We start from the raw sequence: 12125 nt of genomic DNA on the forward strand, positions 1-12125 counted from the left end.
AATTGATCTAGGTTGGCCTCATGATCTCTTATTAAAGGGTAAGCAACCACTTTCCAGCCACATTCATTTTCATTCAAAATCTGTACATAGTAAACTCAAATGGAAACATCATGGAGAATCCAAAATGTGAAAAAACTCACCTGATGAAATTTCTGCTTCAGTGGTTCCAACATCACCTTTAAAAGTTGTGGCCTCTGTAAGAGCAAATTAAGAAAAGTGGAAAAGATGGAGAATCTGTCAACATGAAAATGATATGGCAATAGATGACATTGTTTTGAGAGCATTTATTATTTTTATTAATATTTTTAAATTTTGTGCATACATAGTAGATGTATATATTTATGGGGTACATGAGATGTTTTGATACAGGGGTGCAATGTGAAATAAGAACATCAATAAGAATGGGGTATCCATCCACTGAGCTGCAAACAATCCAATTACACTGCTTAACTGAGAGCCATTTAAAGGAGAATTCCTTTTACGACTTGACTTACCTGTTCTGAAACCTCCAGGTAAGGCTGTTGTTCCAGAGCCTGTTACAGTGTAGCCTGGGATGAGATGTTGAAAGAAGAGGGGGTAATATGAGCAGTGTTTTATAGGATCGAAATCATGGTTTAGAACAAATCCATGTGTTTCTGTGAAACAATGCATTCCTTCTCCAGGATTCCTTTCCCAAGAGGTAAATTAAACATGGTTTTCCCTGTTTTATAGTATTCATTTTGGATAGCTTCAGTCCTCTGGGATCCTTCTTTTCCAAGTTAGTATCATGAACGAGGGCCTTTCCCATCCTCACCTTTTTCAATTCCCCACGCTCACCTGTTTTACTTCCTGTAGGTTGGCTTCTCCCTGAAATTATGTTGGTGATCCCTAAAGTTTAAAAAATGAAAAGGATTGAGAATCTTGATATTTTAATTCTTTCAAGAGAGATTTCCCCCTTCTACTTTCCACTTTCAAAGTTTCATAACTATGAGGCTAGGTTCTCTGAAAAAATGAAATATTAAAAAAACACATCCCCAGCAAATTCTGGCTGATCCTGTTTGAGATTCTGAATCCCAAAATTAGAGGCAATATGGTCTCCTGGTATAATGTGGTATATCCCAGTACTTCAGTACACAGTGCTAAGTCAAACACATTGGAAATTGCTAAACCAGAATTCCTCTGCTTTTCAGGCTCTTTGCCTGTGTCCACCCTTTAGGTCCTGGAGAGCCCAAGGACTATCTTTGTCTGTTTTCTCTTCTCCCTGTATGTAAATAACATACAGTGGGTTATTTAGGGCTAATGTAACCCTAAATAACTCATCAGTACCCACAGTTTCAAATATTATTTGTAAGCAAATGACTGACAATTCTCTATTCCAGTATAGGCTTCTCTTCTGGGCCTCAGTCACCTTCATCAACTCTTCTGGACATCACTACCTGGAAACCTCAGAGTAATTTGAACTCAAACGATCAAAATCAGACCATACTGTATCATCTATCAAATATTATTTTTAATTCCTCTAGTATATTCCCAAACTTGGTAGATGGCACCATCATCTATCCACCCAAGCACTCAAATCATGAACTAGGAGTCATCTAAATTTATTCCTCTCCTTTATCTCCTCAGCCACACTTGTTGATTCTAACTGGCCAACATCTTGCACACTCTTTCTGCCTCTGCATCCCCTTACGACTAGCTTATTTCAGTCCCTAATCATCTGTCACTTCCAAGAGACTTCAAACTATACAACATACCTCCACCCTTATTCTTACTCTCCTTTCATATCAATCTTCTACCTGTGACAAATTAATCTTCCCAAAGAATCCAACCTGGGCATGATAATTAACCTCTTTAAAAATCCCTTCTCATTGCCCATGGAATCAACTTTTTAATTTTTTGTGTTATAATTGAGGCCAATATTATAATATTCTCATAGAATATAGAATTGATGAGTGATCTTTTTTTCTTCATTTCATGATATTTCTGTCCCAACTTTGCAATCTAGAAGCTCTAAAATCTTCCCAACATTCCCTCTTTCAATGTTCTCTCAACATCTAGGTTGTTTTCCACAAGTATATTGTATTATTGTATTATACTTCCCTGAAAATTCCATATTGTTTTACATCCCCCAGACATTTTAATAGAAAAGAGAAAATGTTCTTTTCTGTCCTAATTCTTTCAAGTAAACAAAAGACCCCCAAGATGTCTTAAGCTTATTTCAGTCATCTTTTATTTATCCAGCCTGGAATTCTTGGTTAGTGGTGACTTTATTTGATATGACAGTAGTATTAGCAAAGACAAATGTGGAAATACTTTACTTAAAAAAATTCCTGTCCCCATTTAGGTATCTACTTCTGGGAAGCTATGTCCTAACAATGATGTTTCAAATTAAATCTTTAGTTCAGGGTATTCCACAGCATTAATATGACTACCTTCAACGGACTTCAATAAGTCTTCAAATGAAAAGCTTTATCATCTCCTATCAGGGCCTAAATTTCATTAATTAATGAAATCCCCTGTTTGTAATTAATTTCTAATAGTGGTATTGTTCAGTAATGAAGTTGTAGTTCCTGGTAGTAGAGGAAGAAGTTGAGATGACTTAATTTTGAAATCTGGAAAATATTTCATGTTATAGTAGAAGAAATATTCTCAAAGAAGATGGCCTTTTGCCTGAGGTACTCAGACACAGCTTTCTTTTGTAACTTTGACTAATCCCTGTCGAAACTTCCAGCAAGTGTGATGAAAGAAGATATTCCAGGGGATTTGAAATGAAAATGAAATTGAGGGAAAGATAGTAAAACAGAGAGAGAGAGATCAAGAGAGACAGAGATCATAGTAATGACTTTTTTTTTAACCCAGAGAACAGCATAGACTTGGAAAAATTCACATTTCTTATAAGCCATCCGAGGGCTTCTCTATGCAAAGAGAAACAAAAACCGTACTTTCTCCTAGGCTTCCTCAACTGTGGCAAAACTCTATTCTGGAGCCCTTTTGCTGTGGTTAAATACTTTGGAAAGAAGTGCTTTTCCTTTGCTCCTCAGTTTTAATTCCTGTGGTGTTGCTCCCTCACGTTTCATAGGGACTTCTTGGAAGTGTGGGGGTGAATTTTTTTTAATTAAATTTCTTGGAACCTTAGTCATGAGGATAAACCCATGAGAATAGGCTTAATATGCAATAGAAGTCCAAGATGGGCAAATTAAACACTTTTACTAACCAAGACTGGCATTTTCTAGGCTCTTGAAAACTCCAGCTGACCAAATGAAGGCAAGATGGATAAAGGATTCAGAATAACATATCATTCTTAGTTTCATAAAAATCACATCTAAAAAGCTGGTGTGGAGTGGCAAGTTGGAAATAAACAAAAACAAACAAACAAAAACAAGAGCCATCCATCTGCTGTCTTCAAGAGCTCCATCTCACATGTAATTATACCCACAGAGTCAAAACAAAGAAAGAAGGATCTACAATGCAAAAGGAAAGCAAAAAAGATCAGAAGTTGCTATTCTTACATAAAGGACTTTAAACCAACAACAGCAAAAAAGGACAAAGAAGAGCATTACATAGTGATAAAGTGTTTGATTCAAGAAGAAGAATTAACTATTCTAGACATATATGCACCCAGCATTGGAATATCCAGATTCATAATGCAAGTACTTCTAGACCCACAAAAAGACAGCTGCACAGTAATCGTGGGGACTCCAACACCCTACTGACAGCATTAGATTGATCATCAGGGCAGAAAACTAACAAAGAAATTATTGTGCTCACTTCAGCAGCACATATACTAAAATTGGAGTGATACAGAGAATATTAGCATGGCCCTAGTATAAGGATGACACAAAAATTCGTGAGGCATTCCATATTTTTTAAACATACAGCATACCAGAATCTCTGGGTCACAGCTAAAGCAGTGTTAAGAGGGAAGTTTATAGCGCCAAATGCCCACATCAAAATGTTAGAAAGATCTTAAAGTAACAACCTAACATCACACCTACAGGTACTAGAGAAACAAAAGCAAACCAACCTCAAAACTAGCAGAAGACAGGAAATAACAAAAATCACAGCTGAACTGAAAAAAAAATTAAGATGTGAAAAACCATACAAGATATCAATGAATCTAGGAGTTTGTTTCTTGAAAGAATAATTAAAATTGATAGACGGCCATCTAGACTAATAAAGAAGATCCAGATAAACACAATCGGACATGACAAAGGAAATACTACCAATGACTCCATAGAATTACCAAAAAACAACAACAACAGCAACAACAACAACAAAAAACTCTCAGAGACTACCACAAATGCATCTATATACACAAACTAGAAAACCTGAAAGAAATGAATAAATTCCTGGAAACATATAACCTCCCAAGATTGAACAAGGAAGAAATTAAATTCCTAGACAGACCAATAAAGAGTTCTGAAATTGAATCAGTAATCAAAAGACTGCCAACCAGAAAAAGCCCAGGACCAGAGAGATTCACAGCTGAATACTACCAGATGAATAAAGAAGAGATGGTACCATTCCTAATGAAACTATTCCAAAAAATTGGGAAGGAGACATGCCTCCCTAACTCATTCTATGAGGCCAGCATCATTCTGATACAAAAACCTGATAGAGACACGACAAAAAAGAAAACTTCAAGACAATAACCTTGATGAAATAGATGCAAAAATTCTCAACAAAATACTAGCCAACTAAATCCAGCAGCATATCAAAAAGCTAATCCACCATGATCAAGTAGGCTTTATCCCTGGGATGCAAGGTTGGATCCACATACGCAAACCAATAAATGTGATTTACCACATAAACAGAGCTAAAAACAAAAACCACATGATCATCTCAATAGATGCAGAAAAGGCTTTTGATAATATTCAATATCCCTTTATGTTAAAAACCCATAAAACACTAGGTATTGAAGGAACATACCTCAAAATAATGAGTCATCTATGACAAATCCACAGCCAACATCACACTGAATTGGCAAAAGCTGGAAGCATTCCTCTTGAGAACTGGAATAAGACAAGGATGCCAACTTTCCCCACTCATATTCACCATAGTACTAGAAGTCCTAGCCAGAGCAATCAGACCAGAGAAATAAATAAAAGGCATCAGAATAGGAAGGAAATAAGTCAAACTATCTTTGTTTGCAGAAGATATGATTCTATATCTAGAAAGCCCCATAGTATCTGCCCAAAAGCTCGTAGACCTGATAAATAACTTCAGCCAAGTTTCAGGACACAAAATAAGTGTCCAAAGATTAGTAGCATTTTATACATCAACAACATCAAGGCTGAGAGCCACATCTAAAAACACAATCCTATTCACAATAGCCACAAAAATAAAATACCTAGGAATACAGCTAACCAGGGAGGCAAAACAGCCCAATAATAAGAATTACAAAACACTGCTGAAAGAAATCAGAGATGATACAAACAAATAGAAAAAGATTTTATGTTCATGGATAGGAAGAATTAATATTATTAAAATGGCCATACTGCCCAAAGCAATTTACAGATTCAATGCTATTTAAATCTACCAATGACATTCTTCACAAAATTAGAAAAAAAAAGGTTTTTAAAAATTCATATGGAACCAAAAAACAGCTTGAATAACCAAGGCAATCCTAAGCAAAAACAACAAAACTAGAGGTATAACATTACCCAACTTTGAACTATATTACAATGCTACAGTAACCAAAACAGCATGGTACTGGTACAAAAACAGACACACAAACCAATGGAACAGAACAGAGAGCCCAGATATTATGCTATACACCTACAACTACAACCATTAGATCTTTGACAAAGCCAACAAAAACAAGCAATGAGGAAATGACTCCCTGTTCAATAAATGGTGCTGGCATAACTGGCTAGTCATGCAGGAGATTGAAGCTGAACCCCTTTCCTTACATCAGATACAAAAATCAACTCAAGATAGATTAAAGGCTTTTATGCAAAACCTAAAATTATGAAAACCCTGGAATATAACCTAGGAAATACCATTTTGGATACAGGCCCTGGCAAAGATTTCATGACAAAGATGCGAAAAACAATTGCAACAAAAACAAAATTTGACAAATGGAACCTAATTCAACTAAAGAACTTCTGCACAGCAAAAGAAACTATCAACAGGTTAACAGACAACCTACAGAATGGAAGAAAATACTTGCAAACTATGCACCTGACAAAGATCTAATATCCAGAATCTACAAGGAATGTAAACAAATTAGCCAGCAAAAAACAACCCTATTAAAAAGTGGGCAAAGGACATGAAGAGTTATTTTTCATAAGAAGGCATACACATAGCCAACAAGCATATGAAAAATTTCTCAACATTACTAATCATTAGAGAAGTGCAAATCAAAACCACAATGAAATACCATCTCACACCAGTCAGACTGGCTGTTATGGAAAAGTCAAAAAACAACAGATGCTGGTAAGGCTGCAGAGAAAAGGGAATGTTTATTCATTGCTGATGTGGATGTAAATTAATCCAGACACTATGGAAAGCAGTCTGGAGATTTCCCAAAGAACTTAAAACAGAACCCCACCATCTGACCCAGCAATCCCATTAGTGGGTGCCTATCCAAAAGAAAACAAATTTTTCTACCAAAAAGACACATGCATTTGCATTTTCATCACAGCATTATTCGCAATAGCAAAGACATGCCCCTCAATGATGGACTGGATTTTTAAAATGTAGTATATACACACCATGGAATATTATACAACCATAAGAAAGAACAAAATTATGTCCTTTGCAGCAACACGGATGGAGCTGGAGATGCAGCGGGAGGCCATTATCCTAAGTGAATTAATGCAGGAACAGAAAAACAAATACTGTATGTTCTTACTTATAAGTGGGAGCTAAACACTGGATACTCATGGGTATATGGATAGCAACAATAGACACTGGGGACCACTATAAAGGGGAGGAAGAAGGGGGCATTGAAAAAATTGACTGTTGGGTACTCTGCTCAGTACCTGGGTGACAGGATCATTCATACTCCAAACCTAAGCATCATGCAATACATTCAGGACATGTAACAAACCTACACATGTACCCCCCCCAATCTAAAATAAAAGTTGAAAAAATTTAAAAAATAAAAAAAAGACTAGTGTATGGAGAAAATCAATCTGAAGAGCAAGGACCCAATCTTGATTTACCTGACATGTCTCTTCAAGTGAAATACAAAATCCTATTTCAGCTCATCTTTCCATTCATTCATCACTACCACAAACTTAAGCAAAGAACTGTTGAGAACCCAAAACAAACCACTCACCAGTTGCCATTCCAACTCCAGTGGCAACTCCAAAGTCTGTAGAAGTCGTAGCCTCTGAGCAGAAATAGGAGAAAGTGATATAGAATGCAGACATTTGGAAAAATGTGTAACAGTCTTACTTTATGTAATATCCCTATGGGAGCCATCAGGTCCCCAGAAGTTCATGTAGGCAGGCTTCTCCAACTCTTTCATGACTCACTTGTGTTGAAACTCCCAGGTACAATGGTCGTGCCAGTAGTTATCCCAGTGGTAACTGCAATCACAAGAGGAGATAATCAATTTATGAATTCCTTTTCATCTAAAATTAGGATTTGGTTTAGAAAAAAAAATCATAGGTTTCTCAAGTGAACTAAAAGGTTTATCAGGAACTTTCTTGCCTTAAGTGATACATAATGCATGGTCTCATGATGTCATTGTATTGCAAATACGTAACCAGCAATTCACAAGGAGTAAACTATTTATATCCTGGTAATTTGTACTCAATGATTGAGGAAAATGTCCACTAAGTTCATTATAGCCAATTTGATTTAGTTTAAGGTAAAAAGAAAAAATAATCATTTGATTGCTAGTGCCCACCTATTTTACTTCCAGCCTCAGTGGTTCCACCATTGCCCAAAGAAGTTGTGGCTTCTAAGTGAAGGGAGAAAAGAAGTAAATTCTGAAGAATCCTATAACTGAGAAAATCCAGTGGTATTCCCAGGGTATGGCAGGGAGTGTGTATGTTTGCGGGGAGGGAATCAGTCATATTCCATGACTGAAGCCTCTTATATTCCCTATTAGGTTACCTGTGTTGGAACTTCCAGGTGCAACTGTTGTGCCAGAGACTATGCCAGTGGTGCCTAAAGCAGGGAGAGAGAAAGAGAACCCAAATTGTGATGCATTTACCATCCCAAGAAGAGCATGGACAACAATGACTGTCTGTGACTTGAAAGCAGCAAAAGACCTTTCTTGTGCTATCCTGTCACCATGAAGTGTGCTCTCCATGTTTAAATTCAGACTCACAGTAAACACATTAGGTTGTAGTCCAGCCTTGATTATTTGGCTCCTTAGAGTTAAATGTCGGAGGTTTTGGGGTCTTTTTCACGCTTACCTATTTCACTTCCAGGGTTTGGCCTCTCAGATGTGCCACTGGTAGCTTCTAATGAAAAGAAATGAAAACAATATTTGTGTAAAGGTATTCAACTGCATTCAATAAACTTATAATATCTGAATTCCAAAGTATGACACATCTAAACCTCCAGAGTAACTTCTATCATCTCTGCTGCCTTAAATAGAACTATATGGATTTATATTGCCTCTGTAGGTACTGGGGTAATAGCTTGAATGTTAAAAGGGGAATATTTCTGGACTCTGAGCCTCTTTTTCTATAATTTTAGTATAAGGTTTGGCCCCAGGATAAATGATACAATTTTTATAAATACAAGCTTTGTTTAACAAATATCTCTATGAAAAGGCAAAAGCCCAATGTAGATTTGTGGGAACTCAGGAGTTGCCAATGCTTTGGCCAGGCTCAGTGGCTCACGCCTGTTATCCCAGAACATTGGGAGGCCAAAGCAGGCAGATCACTTGAGGCCAGGAGTTCAAGACCAGCCTGGCCAACACGGTGAAACCCCATCTCTACTAAAAATACAAAAAAAAAAAAAATAGCTGGGTGTGGTGGTGCACACCTGTAATCCCAGCTACTTAGGTGGCTGAAGTAAGAGAATTGCTTGAACCCTGGAGGTGGAATTTGCAGTAGGCTGAGATCACACCACTGCACTCCAGCCTCTGCAACAGAGTGACATTGTCTCAAGAAAAAAATTATATATATATATATTTGTTATTTTTTCTCATTTCTCATTTTTTCTCATGTATGTTAATATATGCATATATATTTATGTGTGTGGGTATATATATAAATATATATATAAATATATATAAATATATATATAAATATATATAAATATATATAAATATATATATAAATATATATAAATATATATAAATATATATAAATATATATAAATATATATATAAATATATATATAAATATATATATATATATATATATATATATATATATATTTGCCAATTCCACTTTCATTGGTTATGCTTCCTTCCATGGAAGTTATATCTTCTGAGAATAAAAAGGAAGAAAGTAGTGAGGGCTAACAGAAAATCATCAAAATATATAATGTACCATTGCTGCAGAGTTAGCCCCCAACCAAAAAATAAAAACCAACAGCATCTGTTTCCTCATTGACTCACCTGTGTTGAAACTGCTAGGTGAGATGGTGTTGCCAGAGACCACTCCAGTAGTACCTAAAAACAAAATGGAAGGGTACTACTATATCAATTTTATTCTTATAATAAAAGCACATTCTATAATAGAATGAGGCAACCTCAGAATTCTTCATTACGCAAAAAGAACATTTTCAGGGATAGCTTGCTCCAAAGTTATTTTGTGTGTTTGCAAATGTAATGCTACATTCTCACTATAAACTTGGTGGGGGAAGGGTGCAATGTGAAGTGGTGGTGGAGTCTCAATGAGAACGTCTCTTTTTCTGGGCTCAATGTCAGTAAAACAAAGGTACTTTATTTACCTAGTTGAATGCTAGTGACTTGGCTACCTGATACCCCTAGAAGAAGGAACAAAGCAGGACTGATTACCTGTTGAATTTTCATATGGGCAAAATATTGGTGTTGTAGACATTGTAGTGTTCTAGATGAGTTGAGGCATGACAAAAGAGTGTAGTGGTATAGTGTAGTGGTGATTTAGTATCATGGTTATGAGGATGGATTTTGAAGCCAGAGCGCCTGAGTTGAAATCTGTTGTTTAATCGATGTGTGATCTTCATTCAGTTAGTGAATATCTTCGAGCCATAGGTTTTCTCACCTGGAAAGTCTGTGAGAACAATAGTGCTTACCTCACAATTTGGGATGAGGGATAAAAGAAATAATAATGAGAAAAATGTGTAGTAGTGCCTGGAACATAGTTCATGCTAGAAAGTGTTAGCTACTATTGCTTTTATTTTAAGTGAAAAGTGAGCAGGTTAGGAAGCTTGTGTGCTCACCTGTATTCATTCCACTTCCTGTCATCCCAGTGCCTCTAAAGGACGTCATAGCTTCTTAGAGAGGAAAGGTAGGAAAATATGAGGTGAGAGGAATTAGCATTGTGAGGAAAGTGAAGGATGCACTATTCTTAATAACAGAGCCATGGGAGGCACTTTACTACTAAACTGTTCTGTGGAGGACTCTCACCAGCTGGCTGGCTCACCTGTGTTTGAACTCCCAGGTTTAGATGTGTTGCCAGAAGCTACCCTAGTCTCTGTCTGTCACCCAGGCTGGAGTGCAATGGTGCTATCTCTCACTGCAACCTCCATCCAGGTTCAAGTGATCCTCCTGCCTCAGCCTCCTGAATAGCTGGGATTACAGGCTTATGCCACCACAGCTGGCTAATTTTTGTATTTTTAGTAGAGAAGAGGTTTCACCACGTTGGTCAGGCTGGTCTCAAACTCCTGACCTCAGGTGATTCACCCACCTCAGCCTCCCAAAGTGCTGGGATTACAGGTGTGAGCCACCATGCCCGGCCTGTGTTTTCTCATGCATAGTTTTATTCCCAAATCAAATAAAGATGCAAATTCCTCAACAGAGGACTCAATTTTTCTGGAATTCAATGGCAGTAAGACAAGTGGCTTTCTTTCCTGCCATATTTACCTATTGTGCTTCTAGTTCCTTGCTTTGCTGACCCTCTAGTGGTAGCTCCTAAAAGGATAAAAATAGAAAAACTTTTTAATATAAAGGTAGACTAGAGTTATAGAGATAACTACTGTACATTTCAGTCATTATTGTGCTCAAGGAAAAATATATCGTTCGAGGCAAATCTGTGTGCATTTTGGCCTTCTGTTGACCTGAAATAGAACCCTCTGAGCCAGTAATTAATTTTTCTGATATACCTAAAATGGAGATAACTAAAATGTATAAAGAAAACTTTTCATACAATTATCACTTTCACTCTCATTTGCAGAGACATATATGTGAGGCTTGGCCCTGGAAATAGAAGGAAATCTTCCCAAGTTAATTCAAAATCAAGTAACAAAACGCTGATCTTAGATGAGAGTTCCTCAAAAACTCCTCCTCAAAAAACTATCCTATTAAGAAGCAAAGTATAATTGTAATTTATTATCACTCAAAAGTCATACATGCATGCACACACACACACACGCACACACCATTAATTCTCACCTGTCTTCCGTCCCACTACAGTGGTTCTATGGACTCCTGTGGAAGTTGTGGCTTCTGGAAGAAAAAGAGAAGCAATGCGTAAAGGATGAGGACTTACAAGGACGGGGAAATACACTGTGATGCTCTTATAGAAGAAGAGCAATGTGAAAGACATTTTTGCCATCTTATTTCCAGAAAGGGAGCTTTCTTGTCAGCTTGTTAGCCTACCTGTGCTGGAACTTCCAGGTGCAACAGTTGTGCTTAAGGCCACACCAGTAGTGCCTGAAATGAGAAGGCTATGGTGTCATCATGAAGATTCTTTTGCATGGAGGCAGTCTAGGTATAAAATAAATCTGTATTTCCAGGGCCATATCACTCTTATTGTGCACTGGCCAGCTCCGGGAGGCACCATTGACACAGAGTAGTTTGTCCATGTGGCTGTTCTATGAGCATGTTCTTCCATTGACATTTTTGCTCCTGGATTGAATTATGTATTTTTCCTATGTTTTAATTATTTTGTTCCTTCAGTAAACATTTATTGAGCCCTGTTTAGTACTAGGGATCAGTAAACAGAGACTTTTGTCTCAAGCCTATCTTGCAGTAGGCTTACCTAGCACATATAATATAAAACCCTCAAATGTGAGACAAAATAATTTCT

The 12125-nt window shown here is 37.0% G+C and overlaps 1 protein-coding gene and 1 non-coding gene across 2 annotated transcripts in view; one reads left to right on the top strand and one right to left on the bottom strand.

The window, feature by feature from the left end:
* Window positions 1–12125, bottom strand: part of MUC19 (mucin 19, oligomeric) — a 188144-nt gene that overhangs the window by 12759 nt on the left and 163260 nt on the right. The window contains exons 166-178 of the mRNA XM_063785772.1: window positions 11696–11749; window positions 11489–11542; window positions 10961–11008; window positions 10318–10371; window positions 9512–9565; window positions 8355–8402; window positions 8050–8103; window positions 7841–7894; window positions 7464–7517; window positions 7265–7318; window positions 817–867; window positions 495–548; window positions 141–194 (exon numbers count right to left, since the gene is read on the bottom strand). Of these exons, the coding sequence (XP_063641842.1) occupies window positions 141–194; window positions 495–548; window positions 817–867; window positions 7265–7318; window positions 7464–7517; window positions 7841–7894; window positions 8050–8103; window positions 8355–8402; window positions 9512–9565; window positions 10318–10371; window positions 10961–11008; window positions 11489–11542; window positions 11696–11749 (687 nt within the window). The remainder of the gene's footprint in view (window positions 1–140; window positions 195–494; window positions 549–816; window positions 868–7264; window positions 7319–7463; window positions 7518–7840; window positions 7895–8049; window positions 8104–8354; window positions 8403–9511; window positions 9566–10317; window positions 10372–10960; window positions 11009–11488; window positions 11543–11695; window positions 11750–12125) is intronic.
* On the top strand, window positions 3740–3846 carry LOC112205058 (U6 spliceosomal RNA). The gene has a single exon (XR_002938923.1). It is a non-coding gene; the product is annotated as a U6 spliceosomal RNA (small nuclear RNA).

This window comes from Pan troglodytes, chromosome 10, assembly GCF_028858775.2.
Source record: "Pan troglodytes isolate AG18354 chromosome 10, NHGRI_mPanTro3-v2.0_pri, whole genome shotgun sequence".
Classification (NCBI taxonomy): domain Eukaryota; kingdom Metazoa; phylum Chordata; class Mammalia; order Primates; family Hominidae; genus Pan; species Pan troglodytes.